Raw genomic sequence first — 19,079 nt, 5'->3', positions numbered from 1 at the left:
TGCCACAGACAAATGTGTGCAGGGAGTAGTTTCCATTTCACTTCTTAACTCCCTTACAGTATCCCTCTCTTCTCTAGTGGAATTTCCTTTAGTCTTTGGAGAAAACCCTGTAAGGAACATGAGCTCATTTGATGAATAACAAGTGAATATATATTTGGACACACTGCAGTATTCTGAAGTTACTCTGCAGTAATCTTCCCTTCAGTGACTTCTGTGCATTTTTGTGTGTGTGAAAGTAGGGAGCAAAACACAGCTAAGCAGATTAGCTAAAATTCTATAGGGAAAGAAAACACTATTAGAATAACAGCACAAGTTTAATTCAAACCTGGGCTTTGTGTAAAACATTTTAAAAATTATTTATACTAAATATTAAGCAACAGATAAAATAAAAATAAAATTTTTATAATTGTATTTTTATAATAGAATAAAAATAATAAAAATCCTGAACTCATGTCAGTTAGGCCAAAAATATAAATCTTGACAAAACACAGATCTTGAGAGATTAGAAGAAATCTTGTCCTTCCTTTCTGTAGGAGGCACAGTTGTGAATTTGACAAATGAGAAATATGTATTTCTGTGGGAGGAGACCAGCAAATTGTAAAGCCTGAGAGGTGACAAAAGTACCAAAGAGATCATCTCCAAGATCCTGGAAACGATCAATAACCTTCCACCTCCCTCCCAGTCTACTAAGTTCACTAAAATCTTCTGAACTAGGTTTAAGGAGCACATATATTTTCCTTTTTATACAGAAAGAATAGAGAAGCAAATGGTTCTAAATAAATGTGACATCCAACTCCAGAGAAGCAGAAAGATCCTAAGCATGGGGATACAACAAGTACTCCTATCTTGGCAACATATGATAATGAAAAGCAAAGGAGAGATGATGTAGTCTACAGCTCTTGAAAATCCACTGGAATATGACTACACGTGTGTGTGTGTGTATTTGTAAGTACATTTACAGACAGTTAAAGTAATCATAAATACAACTAAAAGTCTTTATGATCAGGTAACAAGATGTACAAAAAACACTATTAGAAAGCAGCCTTTTTCTTTAGTCACTTATTTCCACAACAACAAAAGCTTCAAAATCTGATTCTGACTTAATTTCTCTCTATAAATCTCTTTAGAAGCCTTTGTGCATTTAAATTATTGAAAGAAAACAGTTTTAATGGTACACTTGCACATTGTCTTTTTTACTTTATAGTAACTTTCCCATTGCCTTCTCTCTGCAATATTCATGCTGATAACTCTTTGTAGACAGACATTCAGCACCCTCCTCTGGATAATGACTGAATTTCTCTTCTGCTGTTAGCTTCTCTCAGCTCAGCAGTATTAACCCAAGATAATTTCAGGTTTCACAAGACAGCAGAGCATTACAGGAGCTATAGTTGCACAAGATCTTTTGCAGAAATAAAGACCAATTCCAACAAATGGAAATTTAAGGTTATCTATCCAATAAAGATGCCAGCAAAATACTTCTTACATGCACACTAAACAGACAGTGTCCCAGTAAAACACTTACTTTGAAAGAAACTGTACCATAGCCCAAACGCCACCATACATCAGCCCTTTAATGAGCCAAGAATCAATGTCTAGGTCTGCTATAAACCCAACCAGCCAAATAACTAGGAAAGGAGTTCCCAGCATCACCTTCTGACGGAATTCCTATATAGAAACAAACACCAGTAAGTAACTCTGTTTTCAGGAACAGATTGTATAATAAACAGGACAGTAATGAAAACTTAAATTTTCAGGAAGCTTGACAGTAGGGGATAAATCTTCACAAACTTTCCTCATTTCTTGTCTTTACACACCTTTTGCAAGGAAAATAAACCTTCCTAAAATTATACTACAAATCAGTAACTTTGTTTTAGAACTGTCTTCTAGAGACTTTGCTGCTAATCCAGAATCAAGGCAACATTAGCTCTTTTTAACAAATCCATTAAGTGTATGAACTGCCACACAGCATATGACAATGTCAGTAAATTTTTATTACTCATGTAACTGCAGTTTTTAAGCCATATGGAAGCACCTATGAATAAAGATTTGACCTGTTTTGTCTTACACAAAAAAAACTCTGTGTCCACACAGAGTTGTGTGGACACCACTCTGGATTAGAGCACTGAACTCTTTCCAAACAATTAAAGTACAGTGACAATGAAATGTACAAACCACTTCAGGTCAACAATCGCAGCATTGTTACAGTACCACACGGTTAAATCCCAGACTGTAGCAGTACTTTGAGCATCTTGATGCAATGTATCTTTATTTCAAAAAGTTACATCAGTGGTAGCAACATTTAATATCCAGCACAACACTGTCTGAGTGTTGATGGATACTAAGAAGTAAACATTAACTCTTTTTAAATCAAACAATAGGTAGGAGGACAGTTCTTCATGCTAGAGCAGTATGTTAACCCTTACACCCTCATTTATGGCCTCTTCCTATCTGCAGTATTAAAAAACACTCAAGGAAGCAAAAGGCCTCCACATGAGAGATTCACTTATTACTTTACATTGCTAAGACTGACTGCTTCTTTCATTCAACACAATAACAAGAAACAATACATAACTAGAGAGGAGATCAGAGTTCAGGATACCCAAAATGCTTCTTTCCTCAGCTACCCAAGAGTCAGTTTTGGGACATCTTGGCTAACCCCAACAATACATGACTACACAATGCTTTCCTACACTTTATTTTAGTTAGCACAAAAACTAAAAGTATGTGTATGGAAGCTTAGGGTTTTATTTCCTCCTGCCCTAAATAAAGCACTTTTTTCCCTTTTTTGCAATCACTTTAGTCATAATAAGCAGACATTCCTTAAAGCTGAAATCTGGGGAAGCCACAGTCCTGAACTTCTTTTAAACAAACACACAGGTCCCTAAACCAAGAGCAGCCATAAGATTGATTTACACAAGTGTTATTCTACTACTTACCTTATCTGCTTTTAGCTTTCTCAGAAAGGATGGACTATCATACCCCTTTGCCTGTCTTGCTTCTTGTAGATGATTGATCATCCAAACATTCTTCCTTTGTTTTGCAAGATCAAGTGGTGATTCTCCCTGTCAAGAGTATAAATGTGAGAAACATCCAATTTAAAATAAAATGCATTTGGAGCACTTTTGAAACAGAAGATTGGCTGTTAAAACTAACACCTTTTAAAACAGTTTAGCTATATTCTGGCATACTTTTTGCTCTGCAGCTTACTTGACACCAAACATCATTCATTCCTTTTTGTTTTTCCCTCTCTCGTAACTACACAAGTGTGGCCAAGTTGCATATTAAATGTATGATTCTGACAAGATGTATATCCTGACAGTAATAATTGTTGCTTTTGGCAGAGAACAAATCTATGTTCCACTATTGTACACACAGTTTACTAGTCTGTAAATGAAGGACTGTGCTTCCCCCTCAGCTATTGACAGGCAGCAGAAATCAAGCAAAGAATAAGAACTTGTGACCCACTGGATCATGGAAACTCTCCTAAGTCTAAAGCCTGACTTAGTTAATTCTCTGCCTCTTGGCAGACTGAAGTTACTAATATTATGGAATGCCCTAGGATTTTTTTTCCACAAGCCTAATGTTCTTAGGTTCATTTCAGTTTGGGTGTTAAGCCAGCAGTGGCTCATGTTTTTATTTCCATAATTTCAGAAAAGACTGACAGATGAAGCAAAAGAGAAACACAGAGTGAAAGATACAGGGACCAAAGGTGCCTACCAAACTCATTTGATTTTATTGCTTTTTAAACACTTAGGAAGAGAGCTAAATGAAAAAGTTATTGACTCGGTCTAAAATTATAGAGGAGGCAAGAGACAACCAATTGCAGGTACCTCCAGCTTCAGTTTTGCATTTGACTCTTCCTCTCTTCTACTGGAGTTAACTCCCCTCCTAAACAAATCATTCATGGAGGCTTGAAAAATGGCTGAATCCTCCATCGCTCGGCCCCCTCCTAAAAAAAAAGTGAGACAGGTACTAGAAACTGAAACTACCCAGAAAGGGCAATAATTACTATAGACAGAAGTGATTTCAAAGATTAAAAACTGCAGTTAGCTACCTACATCCCACAGAAAGACAACGGGAACTGAGTACTTAACTGTCATCTCTCCCTTTGAAATCTTACTCCAAATCTTTAAGAGAGTAAATAGTATAGAATATAAATTATGAGGTGAAGCCTTTTGCTACTTAACAGGACCTTTCACATCTTCGGTGAAAAATCAGTTAAAAAAGAATAACCTTCTGACTTAACTTGGCTTCAAAGTTATTTAGTCAGATGTTTAAAAAAACAGGTTAAATTAACTCCATTCTCAAAAGAAATGCCTGAAATCAAACTATTGGTGCCTGTTTCATCACAGTAGTTTAATAGCACCTTGAATTGCTAATATCTGGGAAACCCCAGAGATGCTGTTGTTTTAGTATCACCTTGTATATCCAGATTGTAAAGATTACCTGTGGACAAGCAATCCCCTCTGGGAGTTGATCTCCCAAGTAAATCCTGAAGTTGTCTTGGGGTCCAGCTGAGCATCCCTTCCACTAGAGGGCCATGAGACACCTAGGAACTGCCTAGATAAAAAAATTGAGGGAGCTTTAAAGAAGTCTTTGACTATGCTTCTTATCATCTGGCCATTTTAAAATTTTCCTTGTCTTTACAGGAGTAGTTGATGGCTGACTTCCTTAAAAATTAAAAAAAAAATATTGGGGAACTTAATCTAGTAACACACTTTAAATTGTCAGCAAGCAAAAATGCTTCAGTAATGTATATTTAAAATATTTAGATAGAAAAAGTAATCTGAAGAGTCATTATGATAAGGAACTGTACATGTAGACCTCCATGGACAAGCCTAAGATACACTGCATAATCAAGAAACTACATTTAAAGTTCAATAAATTATTCACTTACAGTTGTTTTGGTTTTTTTTTTTTTTTAAATCTTTCTTAGACCATAAGAGCTCTTATAGGTCTCTATATCTCTCTACTAAAAAAAGGAGTTTCTGCTCATATTTAAATAAAATTTACAAGTTTTCCCCAAGTCCCCAGAGATAACCCGGCTCCCTGGGAAATCCTATCCTCGTCTGCCCAATCTGTCTACTGGTCTGGCAAGAAAATTTCCTTAAGAAAAGAAATCAACCAAACAAAAAACTCACTTTATTTTGATTACTGAAATACAGCTTCCAACTCTAACATTAATCTAGTTCTCAAAAACAAAAGAAGTATCTTACTACCAAATGGAAAATATTAATTTCTTGTACAGCATAATAAAAAGAGGGTAAATAAAACAGGATTAATTCACTGCTTGTATCAAGCTTTGTTCTAGTAATAGCAGTGCTATTGTTCAAATACTTCACAAACTGTCATGCAAAGTAAAGAACACCTTACTAAAATGACTGGTCCCAATTTGTTCCAAGCCTAGGCAGCCAGCAGCACGTGCCTGTCTAACACAGACTGACTAGAGCTGATAACAATAAAGTCAAAGCTCACATCTAGTATTTCAGACACTTAATAATTTGAAGAAGATGAACAGCTTTCAGTCCATGCATTTCTTTAATCTCAGCTGTCTTACCACCATTCTTGGTCAATTCCATGGGCTATGTGAGAAGAGGACTTCACTAGATAGTGCTCCAAAAATCTGGAAATGACTGCATCAGAAAGAAGCCTTTCAAAATTCCTTTTATTTTTGAGGAAATATGAGCCAAACACTCAATTAGTTTTTGGCTCAAAGAAAACTTTTGCTGAACAGTCAAAAGAGGGGCACCAAACTGAGTTTCTATTGGCCTTTAAGAATAAACCAGATGTTTCTATTTCCTATATATATACACGACCACCTAAATCAGCATATCTTATAAAGTCACAGGATGGATGGCAAAACTACCATTGCTCAAATGATTTTGATCCTCTGAACATCCAAAAACCTGAGAAAGCATGCAAGAAACCTAGACTTCACTGCAGAAGATAGCCAGTGGTCAGTGAAACCAGACACGTATCTTCTGGCATGACTGGAAAGATATCATGATCCAGCAGGTTCAAAAAACTATTTTTCTACTGACTGCTGCTGTCTGTCAATAAAGAAGGCAAGACCATGAACTACTTCAGGCTAGCATATACTTTTTCATATAGCCAAACACAGAAATTTTTGTTACAGATTTCGTAAGAGTCCAGAAATGTAGGTACACTGATGACTTTAGAACTCTTGTCACACAAATCAGTCTGTCAAGACAAGTAAGACATGACATACTGATTTTTTTTTCCCCACAAAAATACCTTAATTTTTTTACCATAAGTGGCATAGGAAAATAGCTTTTCAACACAAGAAGTGAGACTAGAATCATAACTACTTCACACAAGTGACCTTACAGACCAGGAATAATGAATATATCTTCACCTCAGTCCATGCAAGAGGCTAGATTATTTGTTTTATACATGTATAAAGGTGATTCCTTGTAATGAGTTTTTATTCATGACTATGAACATTTCTGATATTCTGAAGTGGATGTAGGACCTAAAAAGCTGCCAGCAAAATTTGGCTGCTCCCTTAAAAAGCTATTCCATGCTCTCCAAGATAACTGATGTATACTTTTTTAAAATATATATATTTCTATCACTTGTGGCCAAGCAAAATAGGCCCCGGCCATCTTAACCAGTAGGAAAAATGGCAAAAGGACAAATAAATTAAGTTACAGATGTATTTTCATGCATAACCATTCTGTCTGTAACACTCTTTAAGTGGAAAATATTTGAAGAGAAACTAAGTAGAGAATTCTTTTTCTAAAAGTGAATTCTGCTCTGACACCACAGGTGAAACAGCTTGGGTAGCAAAATGCAGCTAATTTGATATACAGAGTATCTGGAAGTAATGGACAAAACCACGTTCTAAAGGCACACCTTCCAAGACTGGAGAAACTCCAAGTCTATGGTAGAAATTCTAAGAGCTGTTTGCTGGTCTAACATATGCTGGAGATGGGCTCTGTTAGTACAGAATCTAGATTAATAGTTCAGAAATTCTGGTAATCAGACAAGTTAAGTTCACATACATAAAAAGAGCCCATTTGCTTATTTGACTTCTACTGGCATTTTCAGGCCTCCAGTTTGCTTACTGGCACTGGGAGACTCACTAGAGCATTTGTCAGCTCCCTGGACAGGACTGAGATGTCTCACATCTCCCTCCAACAAACAGTCATCCCAGAATTTCACTAGAAGATACTTGGTCAGGTTTCCAGTTTTGCATCCAAATACATCAGTCTTCACACATGCAATCTAACTGCACATCCCACTCCCCTATATTCACACATAATCATTGTTAAATAATTCACTTGAGTATCTTTTATGGTGCAAATCTAGTGGTTGTGCATGAGTGTTAGGAAAAAAATTGCCAAATGACATTAGTGGTATTGCTTTGCTCCATCTTCATGATCCCACTATACCCACAATAATAATCTATTCTTGCGATTTATCATAGTCTCTGTTATTTCTGCCTCAAACCACTTACAATTAAACCAGACCAAACGTTTACCTTAATATTTTGAGCATCAACATTAGCTCCAGCTTCTAACAGAAGACTAATAACTGTAGTATTTCCTGCTAGCACAGCCCAGTGCAATGCTGTGTTTTTGTGGTACTTGTCTCCCAGATTAACCGACACGTTAAATGTAAGTAGTAATCGTGTTGGATCCACACTAGAAAAGAAAATTCTTGTTAGATCTACAGATGAACTCAAATACATCCCAACTTATTGTTGATGCATTCAGTTTTTATGAAGATCATTAATCAGGTACACTACGCAATAGCAAAGTGACATTTTTTGCTGCCAATTATGAATGACTCAAAATCTTCCCACTAAAACCAACCACTACTCTGTTGACTTTAAAGGACCTCCCTAAGACAGCTTACTCTGGGATATCAAGAAACACGTGTTCTACAACTCTAGCTTTGTGTTTACCAGAATCTAACACTACCAACAGATCTGTAAAAATATGCACATGATTATATACTTAAACAATGAAAGTTCAAAACATGTTATGTTTCCACTTCACAATCCAGAAGATGAAACTAAAATAGGATGCGAATGCTGGCAATGGCAAGTATTGGTAAGAGCTAATTTGTGTTTCTCCCAACAATAGACAGAGATAGGCCCTTCTAAACAGGAATCTAATTCAAACATTTGTTCTTTGGAGAAGTGTTATTTTTTATCACTTTTTCCAGTCATCATTTCAGGAAGGATTAGTGAGCACTTCTTCATAGTACCCTCTCTCCTGAAAAAGTCATTGTACTGGGTTTGGCTGAAATCAAGTTAACCTTCTCCACAGCAGCTCCTATGGTGCTGTGTTTTGGATTTGTGACCAAAGCAATATTGATGACACAGGGATGTTTTAGCTATTGCTCAGCAGTGGTGGCACAGGGTCAAGGCCTTTGCTGCTCCTCATGCTCCCCTGCCAGTCAGCAGGCTGGGGGTGCACAAGAAGCTGGATGGGGACACTACAGGGACAGCTGACGCCAACTGACCAAAGAGATATCCAACATTGCATGGCAGTGTGCACAGCAATAAAAGCCGGGGAAAAGAAGTAGGAAGCAGAGGGCATTTCAGAGTTATAGCATCTGCCTTTCCAATTAACTGTTACAGGTGACAGAGCCCTGCTGACCTGGAAATGGCTGAACTTCTGCCTACTGATGGGAAGTAACAAATGAATTCCTTATTTTGCTTTATCTATTCAACTGTCTTTATTGCAACACATGAGTTTTTTCATTTTTACCCTCCTGATTCTCCTTCTCATCCCATTTAGCAGGAGTGAAGAAGTGGCTGTGTGGGGCCAAGCTACCAAGTGGGATGAATTCACAATAACCATAAATGAAGAAAGATAAAATGGCAAGTGTGGAAAGAACAGAAAAAAAACTTTCAAAAAACTCCCCAAACCAGCCACTACTATATGCCACTTTGTTAACACTAAGATAAAGTTAAAACTGCATGCATTACCTATGCGTTCTGTAAGCTGCCCACATCAAAGGTGTCATTCCATTTTGATCCATCATATCTACATCCTAAAAAAGAGAAAAGAAAAAAAAGTTGGTGAGGTAAGTAAGCATACTCAAGATCCAGCAGATGCAATCATTGCAATATTTGCAATGAGAAGCAGTGTTCTAAGACTAATCATCTGAATTGGAAGAAAACCTGGCAAGCTTTTAGCACTCAAATAGTATTTAAAAAATGAAAACAAACATTAACGTCACCATTGCCAAAAAATATCTGTTCCAATATATTTTGGAAACTATGTCTGTGCTGTGTAAGCACATGCTGTGTAAGACCAGTAATTTCTAACTTACTATTAATCTTCAAGATTAAAGATATATATAGGTGGTGCATTATTGCATTAAAAAGCAGAAGAAAATTAAAATAACGCACCAATATTTGAAAAGATACTTGAGAAAATTACTATAAATACCACTGTCTGAATTCTGCATCCTACTAAATGCTAGTTGCACCTATTTTTCCACTTGCAAAGCAATTTCCCTTAGTTCACTGAGTTCCAATGGAATTTATGTATCTGGATATCCAGTTAATGTATGCCAGAGAATTTGAAGATGGAAAAAAAGCCATTAATAAAAACACTCTCCTCAGAAAAATACCTATCTATAATCTCTTTTCCCTCCTGCCTAGAGAAATTGGTAATTCCTAAATATTTTGAGACAGGTTATACTCAAGCACATTTGGGAAGATCTCACCAACCAGCACTAACGAAATCACTGCAAGTTAATGTAGTGCAGGACATGAAGAGTTTTCCTTAGAGGCAACAGGCTATGATAACATTTCCTGTACCACTTCTCTCAGTTCTTACTAGGAAAACTAGAATGGAAGGCATATCAATGAAGTCTTCTGCTAGAGAAATTCCTGACAAAAGCCCACAAAGTGAGTGATGCTGCTTCCTGTCATCCCCAGAGCCTCCCCTGCTCCAGCAGTCTACAAAATGCACAGCACCCTGGGATCCCTACTCACGCTGCTGCTAGCCTGACCCAGGCAGATGTTTCCCTGAAAATTCAATTCAGCTCCTCCAAGTAATTGCTCTTAAAACCTATAGCCTGCAGATGACTTTGTATTTCTGAGTTTTTACTCTGTTGCTTAATTTTTAAAAAAAAAAGTATATTTAAAAAACACAGTTTATGGAGGAGAAGAAGAACAGTTACTTGGTTTACTTGCTTGTACTGTTTGTTCAGAAGAGTTACATGGCTTGAGGGCAGGATCCAACTCTGTTTCCCCACAGTACTTGTATAGGTTAGATCCGTTTGAGCCTACTAGGACTATGCAACGGCTGGCACTGCCTTTAACCCCCTGTGGTTGAAATCACGAAGGAACTTAGAACCACAGCCTGATCTCAAGTTCATTTGTCCTTGAGAAGCATGACTGATTCACAGCTCGCACTGTGTGAACAAACTTGGAGGATTGTACAAATTACTGCAACATGAACAATCAGTCTTCTATCTTTACATTTCATATATAAAAAGCACCTCTTTTTGACAGTAGGAATGTGTTTAGATGTAAGTAGAACAACTCCTTCAATGATTCCACCTGACAAATCCAAACTACACTTTTCACACTAGGTGACAGCTAAAAGAAAAAACCCAAACCCATCAGCTCCATAGCATTCCCTACACATAAGTTACCTACGTAGGCTACAGCTACTACTCATGTTAAGCTACTACGTTGGCTGAAGAAGATCCCTTTTCAAAGGAACTTTAACAAGAGGCAAAGCAGCTGACATTGACTTGCATACTGTTGTACAGATGTAACAAAGATGATGTAGCTGTGGATAGCAGACGTGCTCTAACAAACTTCTCATCAAAAATTCCTTGTTATTTCTCCAGATCATTACTATAACCACACACTGAGTGAGACATTTTAGAAAGGAAGCTCTGCTCCTGCTTTTTTTGCCAAAGAGAGGGCTGAGGCAAAAAAGTAAACCTTCAGCAGGTTTACTGCTGGTTCGTATTAAGAGACTGTTCATACTCTTCATATTAAGAGTATGTTCATATTACTGGTTCATATTAAGAGACTTTTCTTCCATTCTGCGGTGTGCCAATAGGCACTTGAGCATTACTTTCTTGTTTAACTCTCAGTGACACATCAGTGCTAATGGAGGCGTGTGCCTGTGCTGTTAGGACATGGTGCAAGCCCTGCAAGAAGCAAAGGTTCAAACAATAAGTGATGCGATGATCAAAAGTTGCACATACTGCTGCCTTCTGCACATGGTTCAAGTGTGAATTCTGTAAACCACAATGGGCAAAATTTCCTCTTGTTTCTAAAGTACAATAACTCTGGTTCTGAAGGAGAAAAAACTTCTCACATGCAAAGATAACCAGACTTAATCCTAGGACACTAATACAAGATTGCACAAAAAGCTTTTAAGTGAAGCAAAAAAACTGGGGAGAAAGAGCTTTCTGCATGAAAAGGAGTTGCAGCAACTCTTCTGCTGCTTAATACTACTTTATACTAGCAAGAGTTGACAAGGAAGGATTCTGAAGAGCAGCTAGAGATCAGAGCAGCATTAGGCTTACCAGGACATTTAACAAGCAATGGTCAAACCAGTATTGTGATAAAGCAAGCATAGAAAACATCAAGAGATCTTAGAATTACATTAAATCACACAGAAAGGAACCAGGAGTTTTATCCTCTTTAGAACCATTACTGCTTATTTCACAAAATACAGTCCTTCATAGAAAAGACCCATCACATCTTTGCTCAGAATCCTATTCTCCATAAGGAAAAGATCTCTTTCACATGAACTGTTGTCCAGGGAAAGGAAAAAAGGCTTTAAAAGCATATAGCAAAGAAGATTTATCAGAAAGGCTGATGTAAGTCTGACAATTTTTCTTAATTTAGAAAAGATGTGCCAGTTACTGACTAGAAGCAGAGATTTTTAAAGATTTCTATTAAAGCAGGGATTTTTGTAAGAGTCCCACAGAACAGAGCACAGACCAACAAAGAAGACAACACAGAACTAAACTGCCTCCATTCCTTCACACAAAAGCTCTGTTCTGAATATCCTAGTCCATCAAACACAGTCTTGAATCATAAGGAAGAACACAATTGGACTTATAATTCTCTAAGTAATGTGCTCTGAGTTGGTCTAGGAAATAAAATACATGGTTCAGTGTCTTAACGCTGGCCTGAGCTTGGTGGAGAGAAGGAGCCACAGTGGCATCTGAGGTGACAATGCTCAGGATCACTGCCTATGGATCACAGCACCAAAGTAACCATGGCTGCTGGTACCACACTGGCATCTTCTCACCTACTTGTAGGCCATAGCTCAGGTGACCCTACATAGCTCAAGACATTAGTTAACATACAAAACTGCAACTCTGAGGGAAAAAAAAGTACTTGATGAGTGAGTGCTAGTTAAACTATGAAAGTGATAGTAGAACTATGAGTATGAAATAAACTATAATATTAGAAGTAGAATATTTCTTACATCGTTTTACCCTACAAGCAACTTTACAGTCACTCACTATCTGTGATCAAGTTACCACACACATGCACAGGATGAGAAAACATTATTCAACCATTTGTATATCACATCTGTATCTTAACTTACTCCAGGTGAATATTTGTATATGCTCCTGATATGCCTCTGGTATTTTAAGTAGCGTAAGCAAAATGTCAAGCAATAAAATTGTATATTGCACATTTTTAAGTGCCTTCAAGCTCTTTTTCAGTTTTTCTTTCTCGCCTTTTTTTTAATCAAGATCTTACCTAAATTTGAACTATGTTACAGATTCTGTTACTTGATTTCTAATTATTTTTATATCATGTACCAGGTTTGATTTTTACTCAGGCAACCTACTGATGCAAATAATGTGTTCAAATTCTTATACAGCCAGGTATCAGTCTTTCAGAATTCAGTAAGAGGCATGACTAAACAAAAAGCAACATCTATCAGCCACTGCTGCCTCTTGGTTGAACAGTTCTTGCTGGCAGGAAAATGGGTTCACTTCCAATCAAAGCCAGAGTGCATCTGAACATGAGTTCTTCTCCTTCACCACACTCCAGAAGTTGGAGGACTGGACTCAAGCCTCAGATTGGAAATTTTACCATTGGCTGCTGCAGCCCAGAAGAAAGTGAAACAGCAACACTGAAGTTGGGTTCCAGTTCTGCCTCAAAAATGAACAAGGTAGCAATTAGGAGCAATTTCTTAATCCACCTGCCAGTCCTCTACTCTGTTATGAAAGTTGGCTTTTCTTTGACCACACTCATTCACAAAGGCATCAGGACCTGAACTAACACAGCACAAAAGCCTACACTGACCCTCACTTTGACATTTATTTAGCTGTCATTTGCCACACAGGTACTAGAATTAGGTTCAGAAGAAGGGCTAGCCTACTCTTTGGATATAAGGGAACCTGGTCTCTGTAAAGACAAAAGGAAAATAAGTAGCAGTATATAGGCTAAGCCCACAGAATCAAAAGCAGTTCAAGTTTCCAAACCCAAATCGCAGCACCACCAAGAAAATGGGGAAAGAAATAAAGAGAAGAAATTAATGACCTCAGTACTAACTGAAGGAAAATTTAAAAATAGAATCATGTATCTCCCATAGTTTCTAGATAAACTAAAGTTTCTGTAGTTGTATGTAATATAGCTAGAGAGCAATCATTTTAGGGATTGTTATTATAATGCTATTGATATTACTAGATTTTAAACATACAAATCAATACACAATTTTTCAAACTGAACTTTTTGAAGCATTGTGAAAAATTACTGTTAATATTAATTTAAATTTACATCATGAAAAGAATACCAAAATCATACTTGAAAATATTTGAGGGATTTAATAAAAATCAGTGTTTTAAAAACTATTGATAAGAAGAGCTATTTTCCAACTAACAGTTTTAAATTTTAAGGCATTTCTTTGTGTCTTTATGTATGTACTCATGCAAAGACATACAGATTCTTTTCAATATGTTCAAATAAACAGGACAAATCTGTATACAAACATGAAGACAAACACAGGGAGACTTCAAAACCACAGCAGAATACTTTAAAGGCTATTAGTACTTTATTAATGCTATGCTCTAAAGAAGTTCACACTTATGCAATACCAGCAAGATTTTTCTGGTAACATAAAACCGACATATAATTATACATAATTTGAAAAGAAATTACAAAACTTGCTCCTCATAAAAACACCCTCCTCTCCAATCGTTATTTCTTACAAAACAACAGTTATACAGAATAGGATCAGATGCTCCTTTTGCCTAGCTTACTTCTTATCATACACTAAGTACTGTTTTACCAAATAGATACAAACTGAACACTGCCTGGAACAATAGCTTTGGGTTTTTCACATGTACAGGTGTAAGTAATTTTCTGCAGCAAATTCAATATTTGTTTTACACAGACCAAACTCTCTGATTTCATATTCTACATGACTCACTGAATCATATCTCACTTGGTATTTGAAAGAATAAGCAGAATACAGAAGTGTGAACAATATTAGTAGGACTGTCCATACAAGAGGAGAGCTTTAACTTTTCTGTATGGTTCGCACAGTAAATCAAATCTGTGCTTCAGGCACATGCCCATGGGTGAGTAAATCTACAGATTACAGTGCAGGGTGCGTAGCAAAAACACAATCATGTTTTTGAGCAGACAGAACAACAGATGAGACATAACAGGAATAGTAATGAATACACATTATATACACACTTTACAGATCTAGCAGTAATGTAATGGGCTAGCAAGAAGGTTTGGGGTTGTTTCATTCTTGTTGAAGAATTCTACAACACTTGTTACCATTGTCATAGCTACATTTAAAGATTAAAATCATTAGAAATAAAGAATCAGAATTTCCATATACTACATTAGGCAGGTGTGAATTAAAGCTGAAGTACTCAGATGACTGTTGCAGGAAATTAATTTAACAGATGGCACATCAACACTGTAGTCTACAAAAAAGGACATGGAATTATTTTTATATTTATTTAAGCAAATATTTTGCATCTCCTTGAAGACAGGTGTAAGTTTCAACTGTGCTTCTACCCTAAAATTTAGTAGAATCTACTTAAATATGGTATTACTTAAAATTTACCTGTCCCTTTGCTATCAGGTAAGCAACAATCGAAGTATGTCCAAACTGGGCAGCCAAATGAATACAGCTACATCCTTCTCCATCAATTAGCGACGGATCTGCCCCATATTTCATCAGCTGTACAACCATGGATAAGTGACCCTGTCTAAATGTAACAAAACACAAAAAAACAAACAACTGAATAACTATATGCAGGAAAACTATTAAAATTTGAATAATGAAATACAACAAGCATGTTTAGCAGTTAATTACACTATCAGAACTCCCACACTTTAACTCATACTTTAAAAAGAGCAACTGCCATGATCTGATTCTCCAAGTGAGTAAGGAAACTCATTCATATGAGAAATACTATGCATATAGTGCACTCATCACATTCAATTTGCTTATCTGTACTGCACAGCAAAAAAGACAGTCAACAAAAATCCAAGTTATGATTGAGAAATCTAGTCTACTGTGACTTGTTACAAAATGCATATGAAACCTGCTATTTTAAGAGATGTCAAACTGGCTAGATACTCTCACTTTTTGTGGGGATTAAAAACTGCAGTAAAACAAAAGTAGGGGGAAAAAAAGGAAAACTGAAGGTCTACTTTTCCTCCACACTATCTTAAAATCTTATGCATCTTTTTAGCATAATGAGCAGGGGCATATCCTTCTTTTCGACACAGTGCCTAAGTGTCAGTACACCGTTACTGACATGAGCAAAAGACCTTTCCAATTTTTCAGAAGCCACTTTGGACAATGATTCACAGAACTGATTACAGGTATGAATGAACACTAGGAAATTTAGTCAAGATTTTGTGCTATTAACACAGAATCAGACTGTGTTCTGTAACTAAAAGAAATATAGAGGCTAAAATTTTTAATAGAGGCTAACAAGCAAGTCCTCACCTTTAGCAGATTAATTTGATACATTAAATCTTCTGAAAGTTAATTTTCCAAGTCTCCTTTTGCCATCTACAGTTAAAAATCTTAATATGGGCACTGTTTCTTTCCCACCTATTTCTACGTTGTCTGAAGGAGCAGGTACTGCTTGAAGGCTGTCTTCAATTTTTCCAGCCATTTATCACTCTCTGATCATCTTCTACATAAGAACCCTGATTTTAAGTACATATTTTTAAAAAATCCACATACGCAATATAATACTCCAAGGACAATGTCACCCGAAATCATCCTACAACCCATCTGCAAAAGTGCCACTGAACTTCACATGACTTGACAAAAAGAAGATCTCAGAAGTAAGAGTAAGGTGCCTATACTTCACTTGTTTTCCTATTGTAGCAATCATCTTCCTCTATGCCAGAAAAAAACATTTGCTGAAAGCTCTTTTAGTTCAAACACACCACGCTCACAGTTTGCCCAGTTATCAAAGACTGTATTAATTCTAGTACAAACTATTTCCATAAAATACAACAATTCTATAAAACCATCAGTACTCTATGTTAAGCAAAAAAAAAAAAAAAAGAGAGAAGAAAATTTCAAAAGGTTTTTTCCTACCTTGTTGCCCAGTGAAGTGGGGTAGAATTTAAATCTCCTCCAAGCTGATCAACAATAGCACCTTTTGATATATAGTACCTGGAATAACAGAAATTTGTTTTGGTTAAATAGAAAGGACACAGGTAGGCATGTTTGATGTTATACAAAATAGGCAGTTACAGATCAGAGGACCAGAACCTTTTCTTGCCTTCATGTAACCTTCCTTTTTAGAGGTCACGCATATACTTTCAATTTTCTTGCATTTCTGACATGGGTTGGGAGACTAGAGATGCCTCCTACAGTGTTTCAAACATTATGCTATTTCCTAATTTTATTCTAAGGTAAACAATTGTTATACAAATTGTACAGTATGTACAGTAGTACAAACTGTGCTACCACAGAAGTATTTAATAAACTATTCTTAAATATTATGTTGTATTAAATAGAATTCTGCATTACTGGTAAAAAGATTATGGTGCTATAAGACTATAATTTTTAGAGGATTTTGGCTAAATAGGAAAATTATATGCCATTAGACTTGCAGTTTACATCATCACTGGAATAACCCTGCTGGATCACACTTAAGTTACACATTTAGTGAAGGAATGAAATTTTTACACACTTTTCAATTGTTATTAATCAAAGGACAAAAATCATCTGAGTATTTTAAAATATTTCTAAATGATGGGATAGACATTATTTTTCCCTCAACAACAATTATAAAAAGATGAGCTATCTGTAAGAACAAAAGAAGTTACCTATTTTTAACTGCAACAATTCATATTCATAATCATTTGTAATGTTTCTGTGAACTGTTGTAATTACTGTTTTATCTGGGACACTAACCTAGAAATATTTTCCTTTGTAAAGGGAAATGCATGCTTTATAAAGAAATTATTGTTTCCAAATACAGGCCTTCCTGGAAGGCTTCCAGTTTTTCATTCACCACTGTCTAACCTTTGTCTATACCTAGCTGGAGATTTGTAAGTGTTTGCACATTTCAACTATCTGTGCCTACAGACTTTTCACTTTGAAATACCTGTCAGGTATATATGAACACTGCCCTCCCACCCACGTGAGCTGTCCTTGAAATCCTCAGGATTGAATTTCTGCCATCTCAAACTCTGCTAAGCGTTTCAAGACATGGCAAGAAGAAGGGCAACAAAGAGAAAAACCTGAAAAACCTTACTCTTAAGTAACTACCTTCATTTTCTCGAGTGCTTATCGATTCAGAGAATGAAATTTCAAAAACAGCCCTTTTAGGAACCTTTAGGAACAGAAACTGAAAAATGCATGTCAGACTAAACACATCCAAAGAAAAAGTTTCTACACAGTTGCTTTAGAGCCATCAGACACAATGGAGTACTTCAACAGATTTGCCAAAGTAAAAAAAAAAAAAAACAGTGAAAGACAAATAAGATTTGCTCTGATTCATGCAGGACAGTCTACTCCACTGGCCTCCAACACTAAAAGAACAAAATTTCTACATCTTTCTGTAGAAGTCTTTTATGAGAAAAACCAGAGATTTGTGAAAGTCTTTGTCCCACCTAGGTGAAAACACAAAGCACATTATATGGTAAAGAAACAAAGTAATTTTGTTACAGTGAAATATCAGCTACTAATTGAAGAGCTATCTATTCCCCCTTGGGAAGGAGCTCCAAAGGAAATCTTGCCTAGATAAAAAGACAGCACAGAGAAATTCACAGTCAAAGCTTGGATTCATCTCTGATGTGACAGCCACTCATGGGGAGGTGAGCACGAAACAGATTGTCTTCATTCAAATACTGGTCCTTGCAGATATACAGGGACTGTTCAGATTCTACTGACAGCAGAACTGCTTACTGGTTAGTAGGTTTTATTTAGAAGGAAGAACTTGCAGTTTGACAACTGGGAAAAGACAAGGCGACAATCTCCTGCCAGATGGTACACTGAAATAACATTTTATGTTTCTTTAAGGGTGTTTTGAAACTTGGTTGAGATTTATCACTGCATTTCGGTTTCAATATACAAAAATGGTAAGATTTTTCTGCAAAACCAGAGTGAGAACTTAGTCTATTTGTCTAAGCAGATCTTGCAGAAGGAAATTTGCGCTAGGTGAGAAGGTCCCTGAAGAAAGAAGGAACTGGGCAATCCCACTCTCAGTGAGTCATCTAAGCTTCCAACAGAAGATGCCAGGCATGCAAGTTCTATTTAAGCAAACTACTTACACACAAAGCAAGCAGATCTTATAAGAGGTCATCTTAAGAAGAAAATACTTCCACTGAGCTCCACATTAGGATCACTAAGTCTTTGGCAGGCATTTGAAAACTACCTCAGCTTGCATTCAGTGATTGAGGAATCAAAGTGCATGCAGCCATTGTTATTAGAAGAAGGAAAAGTAGAAGACAAATCTTTGTCTGGAGAAAGCTTGACACAGGGGATGGGGAACTACTATAAGAAGTAAGTAACTGTAGAGACATAAGGCCATTTTTTGCTTTTTTACAAAGCTGAGTTGAAGAGATACCAATAGACCAGTGCAATTATGAGAACAGAATGGTA

At 36.5% G+C, this 19,079-nt stretch overlaps 1 protein-coding gene across 1 annotated transcript in view; it reads right to left on the bottom strand.

Moving 5' to 3' along the window:
- The window catches only part of ZDHHC17 (zinc finger DHHC-type palmitoyltransferase 17), a 64,553-nt gene that overhangs the window by 20,667 nt on the left and 24,807 nt on the right, over positions 1 to 19,079 (bottom strand). The window contains exons 4-9 of the mRNA XM_064419571.1: positions 16,563 to 16,640; positions 15,063 to 15,207; positions 8,963 to 9,027; positions 7,505 to 7,667; positions 2,937 to 3,062; positions 1,523 to 1,665 (exon numbers count right to left, since the gene is read on the bottom strand). Of these exons, the coding sequence (XP_064275641.1) occupies positions 1,523 to 1,665; positions 2,937 to 3,062; positions 7,505 to 7,667; positions 8,963 to 9,027; positions 15,063 to 15,207; positions 16,563 to 16,640 (720 nt within the window). The remainder of the gene's footprint in view (positions 1 to 1,522; positions 1,666 to 2,936; positions 3,063 to 7,504; positions 7,668 to 8,962; positions 9,028 to 15,062; positions 15,208 to 16,562; positions 16,641 to 19,079) is intronic.

This window comes from Passer domesticus, chromosome 5 (assembly GCF_036417665.1).
Source record: "Passer domesticus isolate bPasDom1 chromosome 5, bPasDom1.hap1, whole genome shotgun sequence".
In the NCBI taxonomy this organism is placed as follows: Eukaryota; Metazoa; Chordata; class Aves; order Passeriformes; family Passeridae; genus Passer; species Passer domesticus.
Note: the sequence above shows the minus strand (reverse complement) of the source record. Positions and strands in the feature narration are given on the sequence as shown.